Source organism: Opisthocomus hoazin, chromosome 1 (assembly GCF_030867145.1).
Source record: "Opisthocomus hoazin isolate bOpiHoa1 chromosome 1, bOpiHoa1.hap1, whole genome shotgun sequence".
In the NCBI taxonomy this organism is placed as follows: Eukaryota; Metazoa; Chordata; class Aves; order Opisthocomiformes; family Opisthocomidae; genus Opisthocomus; species Opisthocomus hoazin.
In genome coordinates this window covers 151,806,408-151,827,822 of record NC_134414.1, presented here as the reverse complement: position 1 = coordinate 151,827,822, position 21,415 = coordinate 151,806,408, and the positions used below count along the sequence as shown (strand labels likewise).

Sequence of the window (21,415 nt, the reverse complement as noted above, 5' to 3'; positions counted from 1 at the left end):
TCAATGATTTTTTTGTGCTTTCTACATTACACAAGAAGGACAATTTACTCAGGCTGTTGATGTAAACTGATTTCGTGGGGTAACTTGACTGATTTGTACTGACAACACTTTATTCTCTGGTAAAGATGTTCTGCCATTGGCCACCACTGAAGAAAACTGTGCCTGCAGATTATAGTTAGGGCCGTAAGATATTGCTAATCACTTGTTCAAGGGATTGTATACCAGAGGAGAGTGTTATTTCTCGCAGTAATTTGTTACCTTTTTATTGGAACATAAAAGGGAACTGGTGAAAACTTGTCTCCTTGCTCAGAGTGCAAGCCAGAGAACCCATTTTTGCTAGAGCTGTCGATATATCTAGCTAAAGCCGTGAGTGAAATTAACCCCTCTCCATTCCCAGGAGTTTTAAAGCTCATTTCTAACCCTTGACTTCACAAATCACGTTTTTCTGAGTCAGGAAAAAGAGAGGTGGCCTGCTGCCACAGCAGGAGCTTGATTTTCCATCACCCTTCGTCTGTGCTTGACGCTTTCTCAGCAGATGATGGTGCTGGTTCTATTGGAGGCATGAAACGCTCTGCCGTGTTGGAAGGGCTCTAGCGCTGGGCTCGCTGTACCGGTGCGAGCTGGTGCCCAAGCCCTGGAGCCAAGGAGAGCGAGACTGCTCCTTCGTTACCCTCCCACCTCCTTCAACAGAGGATTTACTGGGAAAGGGCAGGCTCCAATCTTTTCTTCCCACTCCATGCCCACGCTGTCTTGCGGGGCATGTCGATGCATCAAAACGAAGGAATGGCTGTAGCATGTGCTTGCATAACGGCCTAGCCTAGATAGTGACAGGGGTGAAGAAACCACAGCATGGGTGTTATCCTGTGCTGGCAGTTCTCTGGAAGAAAAAGGATGGGATTCCAGAGTTTTAACTGTCTCCCAGTTCTCTCTGGAAACACGAAACAGTGTAATTTCATACATGAGTGGAGTAACTGCTTAGCTTAAAGGTACAGAACATGCTTGTCTATCCAAATTACTTGGATATTATTGCAAAACTTCTCCCCGTGTTTGATTGTTCTTGATGAGTTTGGTTTTCAGTTATTAAGACTAAATTTATTAGAAACGAAATTTGGTTTAACCTCTGAGTATTTACGACACAACCTGCCAGGTGATGATGTTGCAGCAAACTGAAGATCAAGTATTTCTTAAAACGTTCTGCTGCTGAAAAAGAAATCATTGACTGAAGAGGATATGACCTTTTTGGTATCTCTGTGGTTCAGCCTTTGATAGTTAAGGGTTTTATTTATTTAAGAATTATTGAGAAATTTGCATTTCTAATTTCTTTTAATTGTTTCAGGGCCAAGATGTCCAGTTGGCATGGAGTATAAGGAATGTGTATCCCCTTGTGTCAAAACCTGCCAGAGCCTGAATATCAATGAAGTGTGTCATGGACAATGTGTTGATGGCTGCAGCTGCCCTGGTAATTTATTTACTGGGTTATTTACAGAGAAATGTTTGGCAGTGATGCTACCTGTTTCATTAGAAGAAGGAAAACTGTGTCTTCCCTTAGATTTTTGCAAAATCAGAAACGCTTCTTTTTTTCTGGGACCATGCACTAGAATAAACCAGTTTCTATACTGCCTGTATGCACACACCATGAAAGGGCTATTTTATAGATCCAGCTTGTGAAAATCAGCACCATCTAATACTCTAGTATTGCCTTTCTTTTGTAGTGGGGGACTGCTTACCATTGACATATCCTAGATTCCTTCTGGATTGCTTTTCGTTAGAAGCATCCAGTTAGAGGAAGGAAGAACAGAGAATATACTGAAGGAGTTTCTTACAGAAAAACAGTATACTTAGAGCTTGCACTGTCATTCCAAAGATCTTCATGAATGTAGATGAATGATTTCACTTATTATTGAATCATTCACACAGGAGATTTGATTGGCTTAAAGGGGGCTGCCCACCACCACTTTTGGGGCTTTTTCACAGTCTTCCTTCTCTGTCTTTTGTACTTAAGACAAGTACAGGAGGAAAGTTTTATTCCTGGTGTCAAAGCTCCATATGCTCTCATTTCTAGATTTTTTTTTTGTTTGGTTTGATTTTTTTTTTGTGGTTTATTTGTTTTTGATAGGACCATCTCTGCCTTTCACCCTTCAAATCTGGACTTAGTACGAATGCATAGAGGTATTTACTGTCCTCCTGTACAAGATACCAAGTGTGACGGAAGTTTACTGAAAACATAATTTGGTTTCCAAAACAAAGCAGTGATGACAATGTCAGCCTTGTTTGAGGGGTTGTTAACTGCATTCTGAAATATTCACAGTCATTCAGAGCTTAGTGGTTTCCCATTTAGCTGCCAGTCTCTTACTTACTGGAGGTTCAGTGCTGTTACTCTGTGGCAGGACCGGGGTGGGTGCACATGAAGGGTGGCAGGTGATCTAACTAGGCACAGGAGCTGATTTTGTTGTGAAGGACCTAGCTATTATATTGTTGCAGGCCTGGGAGTGTTGGGAAAAAGTGAAGGAGGTGAATCCACTGGCCGCACAAGGGCTCTGGCTATGTTCTTCCTTTGGTAACTGCACTGGTCAGTTCAGCACAGGAAGAGTCTAAGGGGACAAGGTGCAAGGTCCTGCACCTGGGTGAGGGCAATCCCAAACACAAATACAGGCTGGGTGGAGAAAGGATTGAGAGCAGCCCTGAAGAGAAGGACTTGGGGATGTTGGTTGACGAGAAGCTCAACATGACCTGGCAGTGTGTGCTCGCAGTCCAGAAGGCCAGCCATATCCTGGGTGGCATCAAGGGAGGTGTGGCCAGCAGGTCGAGGGAGGTGATTCTGCCCCTCTGCTCTGGTGAGACCCCACCTGGAATCCTGTGTCCAGCTCTGGAGCCCTCAGCACAGGAAGGACGTGGACCTGTGGGAGTGGGTCCACAGGAGGGCCACAAAAATGATCCGAGGGCTGGAGCACCTCTCCTATGAGGAAAGGCTGAGAGAGTTGGGGCTGTTCAGCCTGAAGAAGAGAAGGCTGTGGGGAGACCTTACAGCAGCCTTTCAGTACTTAAAAGGAGCCTACAAGAGAGCTGAAGAGGGACTTTTTACAAGGGCGTGTAGTGATAGGACAAGGGATAGTGGCTTTAAACTGAAAGGCGGTAGTTGCAGGTTAGATCTAAGAGAAGATGTAGATGCCCCCTCCCTGGAAATTTTCAAGGCCAGGCTGAATGGGGCTTTGAGCAACCTGGTCTAGTGGAAGATTTCCCTTCCCATGGCAGAGTGAACTAGATGATCTACAAGGTCCCTTCGAACCCAAACCATTCTATGACAGGAACTGAAGAGCAGAGAAACAGGAGCTCAACAGAAAGGGTACTGCATGAGGAACCAAGCAGATGGATAGAAGGAACTGCATGAAAAGGAAAAAGAATCAGCAGTTAAAAAAACTGTTGCTGTTATTTGGTGCACAGTCAACAGGGAAGAACTTTGATTTGAGTTTCATAGCGAGCCAGGAGGATCTCACAGATTAATAGAGGAATTTGGGATTTAGAATGAGGATTATACCTTTGCTTAGCTTCCCTCCAGTGCTCCAAGAGTAAAAGGATCTGTTCAACGAATGTGTCTATTTTTTTTCTTTTTTTTTTTTTTTTTCCCTTAAATGCACCACACAGTGACTTTAATTGCTGTAAATGGAATTACTGTTGCCAGGAAAAAAGGTGGATGTTTTGTTTTCTTGTGCTCTCTGGAGAGCCACACTGCTCTTAAATGCTCACATCTTGTTTTGAGTATCTCTCGCTGGAAGGATTTTCTCAACAGCAAAGATCTTTCCAGGCAGCCCTATGGCAAGAATGGGAGAAGGGGGACTTACCTGTCTCTCGCTGTCAGTGGTGACTGCTGCTGACAGGGAAAAAGGCCAGAATCTCTGCAATCAATTGGAAGGAGTCCTTCAGAGAGGAGGGAGATGGGTTTTCAGCAGTCAGAATGTTTTGCTACAGCAGCTTTTTTGAGAACAGAGAAATATCCTCTATCTACCAACATAGGGATCTAAGAGAAAGAAGCTTGTCCTTGCTTCTACTACTGGCTTATAGTGTAATCTTGGACAAGGCTTGTAACTCATCTGTACTTCCATTTATCTTTTTAAGATAAAATACTCTATATTTAGAATAGGTAATTATAGTTATGTAATATGGAAATCTCAGCAACTGAATTTAAGCTGGGAAGATAGCCCTTTCATTTTTTGCTTCTGCAGATGTTGAAAAGAGAAACCACGGTTCCACATGGTAATGTTTCTCTCAGACCCCATCAGCTAGAGTTTTATGTTGTCCAACTTTATTCCTTCATTCCCTACTTTGTCTCCTCTTCTGTCCTCTTACAACAAATACAGAACCTGTCCAGACACCCTTTACTGCAGTCAGTAAAGTGCATGTATTTTTCAAACAGTCAGGTTTCTAGACCAGCTCTGATCAAGGTTGATTGTGCTCCCTGTGTTTGACTCATTTATGTTCCAATATGTATGTTTTTGACTTGGGGACTGGCTAAGCAAGGAGCTCTTCTGGGAGCACCAGAAATGCTCCATTCAAGCACATCTGAGGGAGAGGCAGCACTTGAAGGAAAGTAGACACCAGTCCCCGTGAGGCTTTTTGGCAAGCCTCGTTCTTGCTTATTGCTGTCTGTGACTAACTCTGGATAATAATGGATATGAAGTCTTGCCAAAACATATGACGAAGAGCTGGAGAGGGACTTTTTACAAGGGCATGTAGTGATAGGACAAGGGGTAATGGCTTTAAACCAGAAGATGGTAGATTTAGGTTAGGTGTAAGAAGGAAATTCTTTACTATGAGGGTGGTGAGGCACTGGAACAGGTTGCCCAGAGAAGTTGTGGATGCCGCATCTTGGGAAGTGTTCAAGGATGGGGCTTCGAGCAACCTGGTCTAGTGGAAGGTGTCCCTGCGCAGGGCAGGGCGCCTGAAACTAGATCCCTTCCAACTCAACTAGGTCCCTTCCAACTCAAATCATTCTATGATTCTAAGAACTAGAAAATCTAATCATATTTATGTTTGTGTCCCTGTGTGTGTGGCATGTGTATCTGATCTGTCCAGAGGGGAAGCTCCTTGAGGGAGAACATTGCATTGAAAGTTCCGACTGCTCCTGCATCCACTCAGGAAAACATTATCCTCCTGGCTTCACCATCTCCCAGGACTGCAACTCATGGTAAATTCAGTATTGCTCTGGTGTGGCTGCTGTTGCTTTAGAATAAGTACTGCACACCATGTAGATGATCTTTCTAGAAATCTCTCTCCCCTTTATAATTTCCTTTCATTGGCAGAGAACCTGCTCTCTTATTGGAAATTCCAGCCCCTTCCAAGAAGTGAGCTGTTCACAAAGACAAAATCAGCTCTGCTTTTAAAGGGATATTTGATCTGATAGAACAATGTGGGGGTCATACTCTTTCAAATAGTAGAGAACTACCTGTTTCCTGTGGATAAGACAGACCGGCAGGTTTCCATGTGTAGTTGGTGTCAGCAGTGGTGTCTTTGTTTTGACTTCCTACATTTATTTAACCTCTAAACCTTGTTTCTTTCCAAGAGGAGTTAGCTCAGGCACGTCCGTGGAACGTCTCACAAAGCTAATGAATCTTCCCGGCTGCACGGCTCACAATTTTTCTTTCACTCATGAATGCCAGCCTGAAGGGGAAGGCTAACTGTCTAAAGAAAGGAAGGGGAACGAGTAATGTATTCCTGATCTGGTTATATACAAGAGTGAATGTATTTGTGGCAGGAGTTCAGACAACTCTGTGCCTAGATGTTTCTAATTAGAGCACAGAAGAAAGACTCAGTTAGGGCCATCATATGCAGAAGAAAGATGGTCTGTGCATCATCCCTGTTAACCGGAAGTTTTTCATTATCTGCGCCATGTATCACAGAATATGAACCAACCATGACAGTGGGATTTTGTCTTTTTGCCTGGAGCTGTCTGCAGCTTTGAGCTTGGCCACGTTGCTTGACCTTATTGCTCTTGGGAGATCAGTGCCGCCAGACTGTATTGTTCGAAAATGCTTCCTGTTATTCAGATCTGATACTGCTGCGGAGAACGTCATTCCAATGGCTCTGTGTTTACCATCCTCAATAAACTGACTCCCCACAAATGGTTTTCAAGGGCTGGGATAATGGAAGGAGTAAGAAGAATCTAGCACATCTAGAAACTTACTTGATTTTGGAGATTCTAGGATTGACCAACATGTTATCCCACAGACCCAAGGAAGACAGCCATCCCAATCACTATCTAGTTACTATTTACTAGTGGTGCTAGTGGGTGATGGCACTAAATCCACCACCCAAGGTCACTTAAGGAGAGACAATCTATCTCCTTGTGCCTTGCACAGAAAGGGAAACTAAGTAAGAGGAGCTTATGTCAGCAGTACGCTGTCAGACTGATGAAGGTCTGCTTTAGCAGAAGTCTAGCTGGTTGGTGAAGCAAAGGGATTATTGACCTCCTGTGACAAATACATGAGGCCATGACTGGAGTAGTGTGGTCAGTGCTGGACCACCACTGCAAGAGAGAGGTTTACGGACTTGACAGAGTCTTGTGAAGGACACTGGAGATGATCATAGCAGGGGAGCTTATGAAGTGAGGAGAATCAAAGGGAAATAGATATGTTTAAAGGCTAATGAGAGCACTTTCTCTGCCTAAAGGAGAGTTTTAAATAAGGCAGGGCCAAACTCTTCTCAGAAGCCAACAGTGAAAGAGCAAGAAGCAATAGACCCAAGTTACAGCCGGGGAAACTGTATTTAGACACAAGAAAAAATTCTTCCTCCTGAGGTGGTGCAGCACTGGGACAGCTGCCAGAGAGGCTATGGGACCTCATCCTGGAGATTTCTAAACTCAAATGGACAAGGTCCTGAACCACCTGATGTAGGTTTGAAATTCCCTTGTTTGAGTTGGGAGTTGTAGCATAAGATTTTTCTGGAGGTCCCTTCAAACTTTTTTCTCTATGATTCTGTTGTATGAATAGGCATACCATGAGAACTGCATTTAAAACTCATTCCACATCACTGGAATGTAGTTGAAAAGTCCTTTAAACACTGAACTTTGAGGGGGTGAAAAAAGAAGTTCTTGTGTTTTGCAACCATTCCAGCTCTTTTTACCAGCAGTTGCTGTCAAATGATGGTGAGAAGGGATGGATATATTAAGAAATGAGGTTATGGGAGATGGAAAGGATGTTGGGGACTAGTCTAATTTCCTGGAAACAGAGGCCCATGTTTCAATTATTTGGGAAAAAGTTGCAACAGAAGATCTGAATTAACGTACTCTTGCCTAACTTGTCATGGTATGTTTCTTAGCATTTGTCGACGTGGCACCTGGATCTGCAGCAATGGGGAATGCCCAGGTAGGTTGGCTCTTCTCTTTTCGAGTTTTGACAAGTACCCCTTGCCTACATCCCTCCCACTTACATCCCGCTTTTTTTTTTTCCCCCACACAAAAAGTGAATCTGTCCTTGTTCTTACTTGCTTGCTCCAGTGCAAGCCAGATGGATTCATATTTATAAGTTCTTGTGAGACAAGACAGACATTGTGCTGTATGGTTTATGTGTAGCAATAAAAAAATCCTGTTTGGTGAGAAGAATGGTTCTTCTTTTGATTGCTTAGTTTACCGAGATAGACGGGTCTGTATGTTCAGAGGATTGGCTTTCAGGTAGACGAACACTGATGGGTTTCTTTGACCCAGGTACCGTTCCCTATTTGGTTGTCTGAATTAGCGTACTTTTGTTGGTGGGACAATTTGAAGTACTGGAAGTAGATTGGGTCACTCTTGACACCCCATGGCTTTGGGCCCGGTAGGTCATGTTACAGGTGAAGGAGCTACAACCCTGGGGAGAAGGTGGCCGCCCTGCCTTCTGTGAGGTGGCGGACTGGAGAGCCAGCTCTGCAGGTCTTCATGCTCCCCTTGCTCCTGCTGTGCTTACCTCCCAAACTCACTGATACTGGTGGCTGCTGTCCCAGGTTTTTGCCTACATGGGGAATGTGACTTTTCATGCTGTGCGTTGGCCAGAAAAGTGCCACCTTCCTTATTTCCTCCTGCTAGTTCTGTGGCACATCCCCCATCTCAGTTCCTGCGCTGTCTTCAGCCATGGCAAGGGCTGCTTGACCTGAAACTGCATTTGACTGCTGGTGTTGTGTGTAGGAGACTGCAGGGGAACAGCACGGCACTTCCTCTTGTTTGTGCTCCCTGCTTTTGGGAACTGACAGCAGAAGGGATGAGAAGGAGACTGAGGTTATGGCAGGAAAGGAAAAGAGAGAGCGGGGGGTTTTTTGTTTTGTTTTATGGTTTTTGTTGGATTTCTTTTTTGTGGGATGAGACTCTGCAATCCTTACAAATTAGGAGAATTACAACTGTCTTAAAATGGCTATCAAGAAATATGTCTTTCTATTAGCAGTAAGCTTGCCTGACCCATCAATGCTCCATTTCTTCCTGCTTTAGACGGAAAGAGCACTTGCTCCAAATAGCACTTGCTCTCTCAGCAGAAAAACAAAAAGAGGAGGAGGTTATGCAAATATCCAAAATAGAAATGACATTTTTAGTGAGCTATACCAAGCAGGACTGTGAGAAGCTCTGTGCTTGAGGTGTTCACTAGAGATCTCTCCAAGTGCAGGGAATCTCGCTGTCTAAAACACAGAATCAAGGAGACAGCCCCAGCTGATCTGTTACGTCTTTTAGCTAATGGGCAGCAACATGTTTACAAAAAAGGACTAGGTCTTCTAACTTCAGTTTTGACCTAGGCTGTAGCTCTTAATGTTGCTGCTTCTGGGCTACTATGAATACGACGTGGGCCAAAGTTTTATCCTCAGCTCCAGCCATGTCTTCTTCATTGTGATTATAGAACTGAAGATAAGCCTGGTATTGAGGCTTACAAACAGATGTCTATGTACAGCTTTGTGCAAGAGGGAGTATAGCATTGCTGTTTTTTTGGTTTGGTGTTATTTTTTTTTTTTTTCTTTTTGAGCTGGGAAGCTCTGCAGAATGAGCAGAACTCAAAAGAAAGCCAGCTTATTTTTCATCTTCAGCCAATATATCCAAGTCACCTTTCAGCTAGGCTTGTACAGGACTGAAGGCTGTATGAGTGCAGCTGCTGTGCGTACACCTGCTAACATCTACAGACTGTACTGAGACAGTAGGGGAGGGCAGAAGAGCCTCCCAAAGTAGCAGTCCTTGATAGGAACAGTAGCCAAGTTTATGTTACCTGTACTGTTTTGTCTATTTGTAGCAATCTTACAGCATATTTTTGTTGTTGGTTGGTTATTTTTGCAACAAATATTTCTAAACTCATGTGTCATGGAAAATTTATGTACTTAGACTTATATAAGCTCAAGGTAGTTCCATTATTTTTTTACCAACCTGTTTATCAGGAAAGATTTCTTTTATACTATGGGAATGAACTGCCTAGCTATAAGTTTGGTGATAAAACGGGGTACCCGGTTGGAGGTAGTGCTTCAGAAGGCAGTGCTGTGTCAGCCAACTAGCAGTAGCTGGCTAGCACTAGCAAGAAGCTCTCAAGCTGCTATCATAATTAAATTAATTATGAAGGCAGTAGGTTTTAGGAAATCTCAGGGGATGCATTACACCAAATGGAGTAGATAGAGGGACCCATAAGAAAGAAATTGCCCTTCCAGGAGCAGTGCCAAAGGGCTGGGACTTGTCTGGAGTAGTGGTCCCCAGCTGTCCATGCTGCATGTCCTCTTAGCTCCTAGTTGCAGAGAATGCCCTGGAAATCAAACTGTGTGTAGTATAGTGGGTTATGCCTGTTTTCTTTAAAACTGTTCTCCACATCGCATAGCCAGATAATTGACTCAGAAGATGAGTAGAATAACACTTGTTTTAGCTTTGTCCAAGCTTAACTGAACAGAAAGTAGATTTCCAAAATACCAAGCCACCTTACTCTCCAAGGCATGACAAATATCCACTGGACTTTTCTGAGGGCTGTGCAAGGCTAAGAATCCTCAGGATCTGTGATGATGTTGTTCAGCACAGCCTGGTTTAAGATGGTTAACGCTGATAGTATGTCGAAAACAGAAATTTCCATTTGACGTTCATTAGACAGAGCTTCTGTGGGACTCAAAGGCAATGGAGAGAGAATAACTCATGGGGTTTACCTGCCAGCTTGTAGCATTTAAGTTTTCTCCATCCTTTGTCAGTGAATGGCCAGTGTATGCCCAGCACTTGAATTTTGTTCTGGACAAGGAGGTCTTTGCCCACCTTGCTTTCTGTGGGACCATCTCTAAGTGTAATACTCTTCTCATATGAAATAATTTCTTTGCAAGCTCTGTGGAGTTGGAGCCTTCCTTTGTGTTTGCAGAGGCCCTAGCCTAACAGGGTACGAAGTCCCATTTGTGGCATTGGAATACTGCCTTCCTGGCAATGAAAAGCCACAACTTAACAATGTTAAGATGTTGACGTGTTTAAATAGCCTCTTTTCATAGCAGAAGGGTGGACAAGCCAGATATTTGCATTATTCTGTAAGAACTTTAGATGTAGCTCTTGTAACTAGGGATTTATTTTTAACTTTGTACTAGTTAATTAAGATAACGGTTCAGAGTAAAGTTCACCATAAATTCTGCCCTTGGAGTAACTGCATACGTGACCGTCTTCCAGCTCTTTGTTCTGATAAGGTGTTTTTACTTTAATGTTAGAACAACTTATTGGTGTTCAAGGCAGCCAAACAAAGGAACAAAAACTTTTTTGGGGCTGTGTTCAAGGAGGCCAGTGTGAAGGAGGCATTCAGACACCGTTGCCTTTATAAAACCATACTACAATACTCTAAAAACACCAGTAGAGAGATGAAGAGAGGGCTCACAGTCTGCCATGACACAAGTGTGAAACACAGACTGAGAATGAGGCACCTCTGCAGAAGAAGAGCAGAGCAGCAGTGAAGAGTCCGACAAGTCTTGTTGCGAATTTTGATTCTCAACATTGTAAAAACTCCTGCATCTGCACCCAGCCCCATGGGTGCAGATCTACCCCACTGGGCTAACTAAAAGTGGATTTAGAGCGTGTTATGTCAAGATGCTGCAAGCTCCTGCAGAGGGGTGAAGAGGCAACGTTGCCCAGTGTGCAGAGCATGTGGGTAATGCTGGGCAATCCCGAGCACCTTTCCTAGCTCTGCCAGTCTGAGGCATTAGTAATTCCATGCTCCTGCCTCCTCAGCTTCCTCGATGTATCAAGAGGGAAACTTAGTTCCTACGTAAAAGAAATCATCGGTTGCTGTTTACAATTAGTGCCACCAGCACCCATCACTTAAGTAGTAGGTACGACCTAGCCTGCAGAAGACTCGAGAGCGTTTCCAGGTTATGTACTACAGAAGGATTAAATCTGCTTCAGTGCAGAGAGCTGAGCCATTCACCGACATCCTCACGACCCTCCGTTTGAAACATTACATAGGCTTTTCCGTAGGCGTGAATTTCAGCTCTGGGGTGCGATTTATACCATATTCCCAGCTTTTGTTGGCCCCGCTGTTACTACCGGTAATGACTTCCAGGAATAAACAGCGAGACAGGCATCTCGCCTGCGCTTTCTGGTCTGCAGGGGACTTGGGCCTTGTGCAACCTGCTCTGCTGGGCTGCTCCTCCTCCTCCATGCCTTGCAGGGACGGGCAGGGTTTTGCTTGCAGCTGGCACTGGGGTGATTAACGGCGCTCTGCGTTTTTCAGGAGAATGCTCCGTTACCGGCCAGTCCCATTTCAAAAGCTTCGACAACAAGTATTTCACCTTCAGCGGGATTTGTCAGTACTTATTGGCCAAGGACTGCGTGGAAAATTCCTTTTCTGTGGTCATCGAGACCGTGCAGGTAACAGCCGCCTTGGCTGGGTCCTGAGTGCCTCTGCGCACGCTCGTGAGAGGGCGGGAAGGGCTGCGGGAGCGTGATGCAAGCTGCAGGCGCACAGGCCAACAGAAGTAATTCTCCTATGAAATATTCAGTTTAAAGAACAGATGCAGCCTTTCTCCTTAGTTAAGAAGCATTTCGCTTCTCCCCGCTGCCGTTCCCAGGAGCCTGCTGAGATCGGTGATGAGATCTTGAGAACGAGCCCTCGCCGCCGCTTTGCCGGCTGAACAAACACGCGCGGAGGAGGCTGCGCCCCTCGCAAAGCACCCTGAAAGCTGGTGCCGCTCCGGTGCCCGGGGAAACGCCATTTCCTCGGGCACCGAGTGGGCAGAGCAGCACCTTGGGGTGCTTTCCGTTCAGTCACGCTGGCTGGTGATTTCTGTGGCTCGCGAGCCGGTCGGCAGCTCCCGACTTTCTTCTCCGTCTCCCCTGACGGATGTGAGGGAGGCAGCTGGAGGTCAGTGAGTGGAGACGGCTGGAGAGAGGCAGGAAAGGGAGCCAGGCTGGTGCGGGGAGGGAAGGAAGCCTCAGGGGGTGTGACAGGGTCGTGAAGTTAATCGACCAGTTGCGCGTGGGAATGGGTGAACTATCCTGGAGATGGAAAAAAGGTGCTGAATCAAGCAGAGGGGAAGAAAGGGACAGGGACGGAGGAACTGAAGGCAGGGAGAGGTACAATGGAGTCAGGAGATGGACAGGAGTGAAGGGGAGCGTCACCCTGCCTTGCAGGCCACGAGCAACAGAGAGGTCGCAGGCTTGGGAGGAACAGGGTGCCGTGGTCGTATGCACCATCTACGCCTGTGTCCTGCGTTAGGAACCTCTGGTAATGCAGCTCTGAGGTCATCTGTGCTTGGGAACTTGCAGAACGGGTTTCCACCGAAACTTCCCTTTCGAAACCAGGGAGGAGACCCGGGGGCCTTGCCATCCCTGTTCCTCATCTGCGTAACCCACCAGCCGGGGAAAATCAGGAGCAGAAGAGCCTTGGGCAGTGTGAGCCACGCAGCTGCTTCCCGGCGTGAGGGTCTGCGTGGGGCAGTGTGCCCTTCCTGCCGGTGGGGCCGGCCGCCGGCACGGGCTGCTGCTGACGTCCCGGTGTAGAGCCCGCGGGTTGCTTTCTGGGCTCTGGGACAAGGAGCTGCGGGAAGCTCCATGGTGTGTGATTAGCAGGGTAGTGGAAGAAAGGCTGCCAGCCTGGTGTTTGTGGGATGCAGAAACTAGATCCATAAAACCGTTGAGGCACTTAACACCTCCCGAACTGGATGCTGAAATGCCTTCTGGGGGCCTGGGGCTACGTCACCAGTGAAGTGAAAGCTTGAGGGTCGAGGCAAATTCTCCCTTCTCCGTAGTGTGCAGATGATCCTGATGCCGTGTGCACTCGCTCAGCTTCCGTCCGAATCCGGGATATGGACAACAGCCTCATTAAAATGAAGCATGGAGGAGGAGTTTCACTGAATGGACAAGACATACAGGTCCCTTTGCTACAAGGTGTGTTTGCATGGTCGAACTCTGGCCAGCCGCTGAAGGGGTCTTTCTTACTGCTGTTTACTGGCACGCCTTAGCCAACTGAAGTGTTTTCAGTACCAAATTCTCACTTGCATCCTCTTCTAGAAGCTCTGTCATTCCAGCTTCTCTCCCTGCAGCTGACACATCTTGTCTCAGCTCCTCTAAAATCAGGAGAATTAAGCTGGCCTGGGTTTGTGAGATGTGATCTTGAAAGCCACTGTCGGTTTATGCTTTTTAAAATTACTTTTTTATCCAGAAGCTCGAAATCCCTCCAGTTATCTTGCAAAATGTCACAGTTAACACCCGAGTTCTTGCAGAGTGCACATATATCCTCTTCTAGGGCTCCTGAGTACGTTAAAACAGAGCCCGTGGATCAGTTCATGCAGATGTAAACTGCTGAGCAGGCACAAAGCTCGGGGGCTGCCAAGTGGGCATTGCTGGCACCCCTTGCTTTGGCAGACCTGTGTGCCCCCTGCTCTGTGGCAGCCACTCTTTCGCCCTGCTCAGCGTGACACAGCAGTCCCAGGCAGTGAAACGCCACGTTGGTGGCATCCTGGCTTGACTGACTGACATTTTCTGGTTGTCTTAAGGTGCCCTTCGTATCCAGCGAACGGTGAGGACTTCAGTTCGCCTTACCTACGGGGAAGATTTGCAGATTGACTGGGATGGTCATGGTGAACTCCTGGTGAAGGTACTCTTTCTGTCTGTTTTATTTCTGCCTTTTTGCCCTCTCTCTCGTCCCACCCAAAGATGTACAAAGATGTTCTTGTCTGAAGTGAGAAATTGCTTTGTGTTGCATGTTAGAAATTCCATTCTCTTTTACTACCCCCGGAGCAATATACAGGTCCTTTTGTATTCCAGAAACAAAGATTTTCATCCCACAGCAGCTTGGTAGCTTTTTTTTTTCTCTTTTTTTTTTTTTGCCATGACAGCCATTATTAACCGTGAATAGTTTTGTGTTTTGTTCAGCAGATACCTTCCAAACTGGATTTTTGCTTTCATTTCCTTTGACTGTCCTGTCTAAAGCAATGGATTTGTATGACTTAAAATAAAGGAAGAATATGGCTCCAGGGACAGAGTTACTCATAATTTCCAGGAAAAATAAATTAACTACGTTATTATTATATTACTATGTTAATTAATATGTTGCATGCTCCTTCTACTGTGAGGAATGTTTGAAGTCATCCTTGATTAACAATTAGGGTTTGTCTGTGATGCAGACTGCAGCGGACTGTGGAAATACCCAAGCCAGGTTTAAAAGAAATGAGCTGTAAGGGAAGCAGTCTAGCTGCAACAAGAGAAAGCTTTACTTAAACCACTCTGTGTGTGTGTGTTAGCTGCAGCATGGTAAATGATAAACCATCATGGCTTCTCCGGCTGAGCCATCTGTTGCCCTCTTTGCTTCTCCAAGAGGCTGTTTTCGTTAGATCGGTAGGTCTTGGGACTGCATGTGTTGTCCTTGAGGGTGTATTTGCTTCCTCAGGGACAGGAGTCCACCTGTAGCTTCCTGGTGTGGTGACCCGCAGGCTACAGGCGTGATGTGCTCCCACGTGATGCTGGGTGGCCACGGACCGGCGTGCTCCTGCCATGTTTGCATGGATGGGTGCTTAACCACGGCCCTGCCTGTGATGGCGGATCTGCAGCTGGGCTGTGCGTGGGGCAGGTTTGAGCACTGCAAAGAGTTTTGCCAAGAGAACCGGTTTTCCTGGGGTTGCTCTTTCTAGCAGGCAGTGAGCACTGCCATCTCTGAACCATGGCATTGCTTCTGCACTCTCCTCGCCTGCCCCAAAATCTGGCTTAAATGTAATGTCTGGCACAGTGTAAGGGTTTGTGAAAGCTAGCTCAGAAGTGAGTACAAGAGTTGAAAAGATAACAGAGAAGAAAGGTCAAGAATAACTTTAGAAAGCATCCGTGGTTTTGCTATTTTTGTTTCGATCTAGCCTGTATCTCTGTGTTCCAAGGGTCCTAGAAGTTGTTTTTGGGCTGAGAATAATTCAGTTCAGTCCCTTGGCACATTTCAGAAGTTTTGGCTTTCCTCAGTATTCAAAGCATTTTTCTGCCTGGTCAGAGACCTGTAGAGCCTGGCAAATTCTTTCTTACAGTTAAACCAAATCTAATTTTCTGCTCCAGATCCTCTACCCATGAAAGACATAGAAGTTTCTCCAATCATCTGCATTTATTCTGTTCTGCTCTGAGCTCCTTCCCTTGATGGGTATCTAAAGCATCTTTTTAATTGCTTTTGGAGCGTTAGTTTATGTTGGATTTGTAGACTGACCTGTTGCCAAGTATTTCTGACAATTGGGGGAAGTGATACACTTCCATTACCTTGGCCAGACTTCTGGTAAAAAGTCTTTAGATGTCCTTCAAGAAGGCTGTCCGTTCTGTGAGCACTAGATATTTGTGATTTGAGCTTCCACTTGAAAATATGTCAGAATTTGGATTTGTGTGAGTCATTGTCCTTCTGCAGAGTACGTGAAAAAGGAGCTTCCTTGGCCACTGGAGCAATAAGGATATGTGTCCTCTAATAATTCATGGTTGTTCCTTCCTTTCGATGCTCTGTATTTACTTTCTGACCGTGGTGTTTGAAGGGAGGCTAGTGTTAGGTTATATTTTGGAGGATGTTTTTATTTTTATTTTTAATTATACAGAAAACCAGTTTTCTTAATTAATATTTTTTCCAGCTTTTTTGCCTCTGTTTCACTGGTTACTCCCACCAATCTGACCAAAGTAGCCCTCTACTAAATGCATACAGAGAGCTACTGTAGCATTAAAGCCTTGAGTCAGCTCCCGAGGGCGGATGGTAGTACTTGTGATGTACCAGATCTTTACTTCTAATAGAAGCTGACAGTTCCTACTAGAATAAAAGATATTGGTGCCTTTGTGTTGCAGGTGTTGCTTAGGAGATTTCTCCCTGTTTACCTCTAAGTTTAGGGTCCCATTTCAGCTGTCCCTTGATTTGCAGCAAGAATAAGGCAGAGTGAAAAGTACATCTGCTATGTGGGTTGTTTACAAAGCTGATTATAGTGCGTTATAATTTTCTCTAGGCAGGAGGAAGGTCTAATGTGAGGTAACATAGCTTTAGGGGTAGTAAACTCTTCCTTATTTTGTTAATAGTCATTAATGTTGAGGGAAACAACTCCTCCAACATTGTCTCCTGTTTTGTGACAAAACAATCTCTTTAAATTTTCCTCATCTTCAAATTGTCTTTTAAAATGTGAAATGGTTTCAGGTGCAGTATCTTTTCCCAGATTACCATTGGAAATATAATTATCTCACTGTAATAAAAAATGCAACCCCTACTGTTGCCCTGTTCATTTATGTGAACGAAGGGGAACAACAGGGAAAGACAGAACTGGAGTGCTGGTCAAAGCATGAAAGCAAGCCATTTTTCTCCTAGTCACCTTTAGTTGCCATTGGAAATTATCACTGTACCATGCAAAAATTGTCCTGCTGCTACTAATGGTAGCGTTTTTGTTAGAAGTTTAAAAATGTAGTACCATGATATTGTGTCCATAGTGTTTTACTATGTATTTGCGAATTTTCTTGATTGGTAAATTGTGTATGGTTCATTCTTTAGCAAATCTTGCTATACGATGGTGGCCTGTCTTGGAGAATAACCAGGCTAACGTTGTATTCCTTAGCTATCTCCAGTCTATTCTGAAAGGATGTGTGGGCTATGTGGAAATTACAATGGTAACCAAGGGGACGATTTTCTTACACCTTCTGGCATGGTGGAAGCTCTTCTGGAAGATTTTGGAAACTCCTGGAAGCTCAATGCAGACTGCCAAGACTTGTTGAAACAAGACAGTGACCCCTGCAACCTCAATCCTCGTTTAGGTACTGAACTCCATCCAAAATTAACACGTGCAGCAAACTGTGATCTTCCATTTTACACAACAATAAAACACATAAATGGAAGAAAAATAAAGAGAAAGTGAAGAAGTTAGTGTTGCTAACATTACGAGTGGGATGGCTGTAAACTCTGTTTAAAACAAAACGAGAAAAATCCAACCAAATGGAGAGAGATGCCGATTGATGCAGGCTTCCTAAGGAAAATATAATGTTTTGTGAAACTGAACATAAAAATCAGTAATGTGGGATCATGCTGCTGTTCACTTGGGACCACAGTCAGAGTTAGACCATCACAGTCACAGCACAAATTTGTGCCACTGAAGCTACTCCTACAAGCAGCAGCAGTATTGTGTTTATCCTCTGGGTGGACAAAATACCTGTCCTCTTCACACCTCTGTCCTTACACCTCATACACTTTTCCTGAACCCTTTTCTCCCTTCTTTTACTGCATCCCAACAGACAGCCGCCTTCTTTCCCTCCATGCTGCTTTTCATTCCTGGTTTGACATGGGGAGAAATTCTCAGAGCAATTTTCTTGTCCCAGGTGTTACAGCAGCCTCCTGCAAACACACAGAAAATTTTATGGCTGTAGATCAGAGCAGGCACTGGTGATTTGTGAGTGTAGTACAGCCTAGAAGGTTTAATTTTGCAAATATAAAAAACAGCAGAAAGCAGAGGCCACGTAAAAGGGAGTACAGCACCAGAAACAGTGGTAACAGAACATAAAAGCATTGCTTTTCCTTAATTTGTTTTACTAGTGAAACATTATTCTTTTAGTGGAGCTCATGACCTATGAGCTATGATGCTATCTCTATGCTTACTTCATCCTATTTTGTTCTTCTGTGTGGGGTATTCGTTTTACAAAAGAAAAAGAAAATACTTGCTGTGGCTCTTCTAGAATTTCTTGTAAGCCACTGACTGCTTGAGTACAAGCATATAATTTTTCTCTTTTTAGCCAAATATGCTGAGGACTCCTGCTCAATTCTGATGTCTTCTGCGTTTGAACCCTGTCACCATGAAGTCAGTCCCACTCCTTATGTGAAGAACTGCCGCTTTGATGTTTGCTCCTGCTCCAGTGGCAAGGATTGTCTGTGCTCTGCTATTGCTAACTACGCAGCAGTCTGTGCTAGGAGGAACATCTTGGTCCAGTGGAGAGAACCTGACTTCTGCCGTAAGTGAAATGCTCCTAAAACCCCCTTACTTTCCTTGTCTCGAAAGAATTTCTTGGCAATGTCAGATGAGAAATCTAGAATGAGACGATTTCTGCAAAGTGCCAAATATTTTTTAGGGAAAATGATGAAAGAATATACCTTCCCTCTACTCTAGCAAGGAAGCAAAAACTGTTCGCAGACTGCTCAGCAGTGGGGGAGAGAAGCAGTCATCTGACATAGCTCATCAGAGGTTTTGACTGCATTTCTGTTTTCAGCTGTATTTAAGTTTCAGCTACTCACCTAGAAGCTTTCTGAATATCCCGGGGTGGGAATCTCCAAGTGATTTGTAGTAACATATGAATTGCTTTTTTTGGTACTTCCTGCTTTCGAGGCCCAAGCTTCCCAGCTCCTGACCTCATCAGTGACTCCTCGACTTCAGCCGAAGTTGAGGGTAAGGAGGAAGCTCAAAGGCAGATGCTCGGTCAAGTGGTATCATGGAAAAGAATCACACAACTACAGACAAACCTATATCCGAAGGGACCTCTGGCAGTCTTCTGGTACAGCCCGTGCTCATAGCAGAGCTAACTTACAACAGATTGCCTGGGTTGTCTGGACAAGTTTTGAATGTCTCTGAGGATGGAGATCCCACAACCACTTTGGCGTCTGTATCTCTTTTAACAGTTTGATTATCACCTGGTCAATGCAGAGGTCTGCGATCTGTGTCAGATCTCACTTCGTGTACACCATTCATTTTGCTAACCACGTATGAGCACCTTTCCTTCTCCTTATAACTTCTGGTATGATGTGGCGGCTTGTCCAAGGTGAGATCCTTAACCTTGATCAACAGGCCATGGGTGGCACCACTGAGATAAGCAAACAAGAGCTTTGTCTGTGGTATTTTGTGTAGACATTTAACTCCTACAAGAGTTGTCATGAGTTAAGGTTTGAATTCTACTGAGGACTGTTTGCAGGATGCCACCTGTAATAAATGGCAACCCTGGTTCAAAAGCTTGAAGTCTAAAAGATGAGATGTTGCCAGCGGATAGAATGAAAATTCAGACTGCAGGTTTGGGTTAGAGGTAGGGTAACAGAAGGAATAAGATATTTTTGTATAGATTGGTCTGGTGCAAGATTAGTAGCCGAACTGCTAAGAAGCTGGAGCAGAAGCAGCCAACATCTTTTATCTCTGTTTGGTCAATGTGGTAGGAGAAAATCCGTTGCAATGGGATTTTGATGGAACATGGACACACTTTTCCCTGTAAATATTTGTGAAATGGATGTTTTTCCATTTTCCTGAGCAACTTTGCTGTTGAAGAAAGAAGGCAATTGAAAATTTTGGCCAAAAGCATGTGTGCTTGGTAGCTCTCCAGATCTGTTCTGCTACTTCTTTGCAAACAGGGGGTGGGAAAAACATTTGTAAACTGAGAGTGTAGAAACTGGAAGAGAGAGAGAAAGAGAAGTCATTGGCCTTCCACCCAGTAGGGTACCTGTAAGGTCAGTGACTAAAGCTTCTGCGGGCTGGAGAGTATTTGCTGCGAATGACAACAAAACCAGTTTATGTTAAACTACTGCATGGTTTCGTAATATTTTACGTAATTTATGTAAATGTTCAGATAGTGGAACAGTAATGTAATAAAAATCCTTTTAAAAATGTGCAGGTCTGGAGGCTGAAAGAAAAAGTAGCGATAATGCACCATCGTTCTTTCTGTAATTGAACAAGTCAATTTTCACAATTAATCTTTAATAGTGCAGAGCTGCTTCCTCCTCTCTGTGCATTACAGAGCGCTTTATGCTCTCATAAAGTGACGATTTCCCTGATTGCAGATCCATCAGCCCCCATTAAATAATCCTGTTGCCTCAGACATCTCCTGTCACATGAAGGAGAACAATCCCTCTTTTAATGGGCTTGAGAAGTGAATGTGCAGGTTGAGTAATTTGTACTGATGGCCCCGTGCGCTGAACACGTGATCTGCTCCTGCCTCGGTCAACGGAGATTCAGTTTCTTGGGAAATGACTTGACAGAAGCAGTTTGCTTGATTTGGAGTGGATAAGCGGCAGGGAGGTAAGTCATTAGCGTAGCACAGCATTTCTGCTGCGTGTCAAGCTAACAAGCGCATTCATCTCCCATGTCTTTGAGATTATTTTAGTTGTTTAAGAGATGACTCCTATCCTTGCAGGCTACCATGAATAAGCAACAGAGCCAATCCCTTCATGCTGCATGGAAGGAGCAGATAGGCCATACTGTGAAGGGCTGTCTTTGTCATGCACGTATGTGCAAAAAAATGGGTGAAAAACTGTCTGGAGGGCTGGGCCCGAAGAGTCGTCGTGAGTGGAGCTAAATCCAGTTGGTGGCTGGTCACAAGTGATGCTCCCCAGGGCTCAGTTTGGGGCCAGTTCTGTTTAATATCTTTATCAATGATCTGGATGAGGAGATCTTGGTTTGCAGATGGCACCAAGTTGATCTCTACAGAGATCAAAGGCTCTGCAGAGGGATCTGGACAGACTGGATCAACAGGCCAAGGCCAATTGTATGAGATTCAACAAGGCCAATTGCCAGGTCCTGCACTTGGGTCACAACAACCCCATGCAACGCTACAGGCTTGGGGAGGAGTGGCTGGAAAGCTGCCCAGTGGAAAAGGACCTGGGGGTGCTGGTTGGCAGGCGGCTGAACATGAGCCAGCAGTGTGCCCAGGTGGCCAAGAAGGCCAACGGCATCCTGGCTTGCATCAGGAATCGTGTGGCCAGCAGGAGTAGGGAGGTGGTCGTGCCCCTGTACTTGGCACTGGGGAGGGCGCACATCGAGTACTGTGTTCAGTTTTGGGCCCCTCACTACAAGAAGGACATTGAGGTGCTGGAGCATGTCCAGAGAAGGGCAACAAAGCTGGTGAAGAGTCTGGAGAACAAGTCTGATGAGGAGTGGCTGAGGGAGCTGGGGCTGTTTAGTCTGGAGAAGAGGAGGCTGCGGGGAGACCTTACAGCTGTCTACAACTACTTGAAAGGAGGTTGTGGTGAGGTGGGTTTTGGTCTCTTTTCCCAAGTAACTACTGATAGGATGGGATGAAAGAGCC

The 21,415-nt window shown here is 45.0% G+C and overlaps 1 protein-coding gene across 1 annotated transcript in view; it reads left to right on the top strand.

The window, feature by feature from the left end:
- VWF (von Willebrand factor) overlaps positions 1-21,415 on the top strand; it is a 145,887-nt gene that overhangs the window by 21,220 nt on the left and 103,252 nt on the right. Inside the window, exons 8-15 of the mRNA XM_075441816.1 lie at positions 1,337-1,459; positions 5,071-5,182; positions 7,312-7,358; positions 11,673-11,809; positions 13,189-13,327; positions 13,936-14,036; positions 16,987-17,182; positions 18,152-18,367. Of these exons, the coding sequence (XP_075297931.1) occupies positions 1,337-1,459; positions 5,071-5,182; positions 7,312-7,358; positions 11,673-11,809; positions 13,189-13,327; positions 13,936-14,036; positions 16,987-17,182; positions 18,152-18,367 (1,071 nt within the window). The remainder of the gene's footprint in view (positions 1-1,336; positions 1,460-5,070; positions 5,183-7,311; positions 7,359-11,672; positions 11,810-13,188; positions 13,328-13,935; positions 14,037-16,986; positions 17,183-18,151; positions 18,368-21,415) is intronic.